The following is a 675-nucleotide window of genomic DNA, read 5'->3' on the forward strand; positions in this document are numbered from 1 at the left end:
GAAGGAAGCAGGTAATTAAGGTCGTGCGGATATTCACTGTCAGTTAACTAACAGCGTGAAAGTTTTATTTCCTACCTGGTGCACGACGCCCGGCGGTTAAGGTAACATGCTCATTTAGAGCATGTTCTACCAAACACCAGGCTGTGCTTCGTATAAGCCGGAGACCGCGAATTGCCTTAAGTGGGAAACTTACATTTGACTGCGGATGCGCGTCAGGTGTTACTTGACATTTTATCGTTCCGCCATCCTGCGATGAAAGGTGAAGAAAGGTGACCAGGCCTTACTAACAAAGGAAGGTTGCCCGTCTGTTTCACATATGTCAGAACCTTGGAGTTGGCCTCTTCAAGCTTTGCCACACGGTCATATAGACGCTGTATTTCACAACGTTGCTCATCAAAGGCACGTTTGAATGACAAATAAGCGCCCTCGTTGGACATATCTTGATTCTCTTGAGATGTGCAACTATATACTGATCCACATAGGGTAAACGCTGACCGGCAACCACCGGCATTCAGCCCACGCCCAGTCCGGATGACAGGCACAAATGCAGATCCCTAGCGGTCTGATTGGTTATTGAAACTGGCTTCAAATGCGGAAAATTTTTCGCTTTTATTTAGGTAGTTAGGGCGTCAAAGGCTCGGTGATTCATGTTGTCAGGCAACTGCTCTGGACTCA

At 47.3% G+C, this 675-nt stretch overlaps 1 protein-coding gene across 1 annotated transcript; it reads right to left on the bottom strand.

Moving 5' to 3' along the window:
- Nucleotides 1–193: 193 nt before the first annotated feature.
- Nucleotides 194–437, bottom strand: T265_16204 (hypothetical protein; the record flags this gene model as incomplete). Its single annotated transcript, XM_009179755.1, has 2 exons — nt 194–247; nt 285–437. Coding segments are annotated over 2 exons (207 nt in total), but the record flags the coding sequence as incomplete, so codon positions are not given.
- Between the last annotated feature and the right edge of the window lie 238 nt (nt 438–675).

The sequence above is a fragment of the Opisthorchis viverrini genome, assembly GCF_000715545.1.
Source record: "Opisthorchis viverrini unplaced genomic scaffold opera_v5_7220, whole genome shotgun sequence".
NCBI lineage: Eukaryota > Metazoa > Platyhelminthes > Trematoda > Opisthorchiida > Opisthorchiidae > Opisthorchis > Opisthorchis viverrini.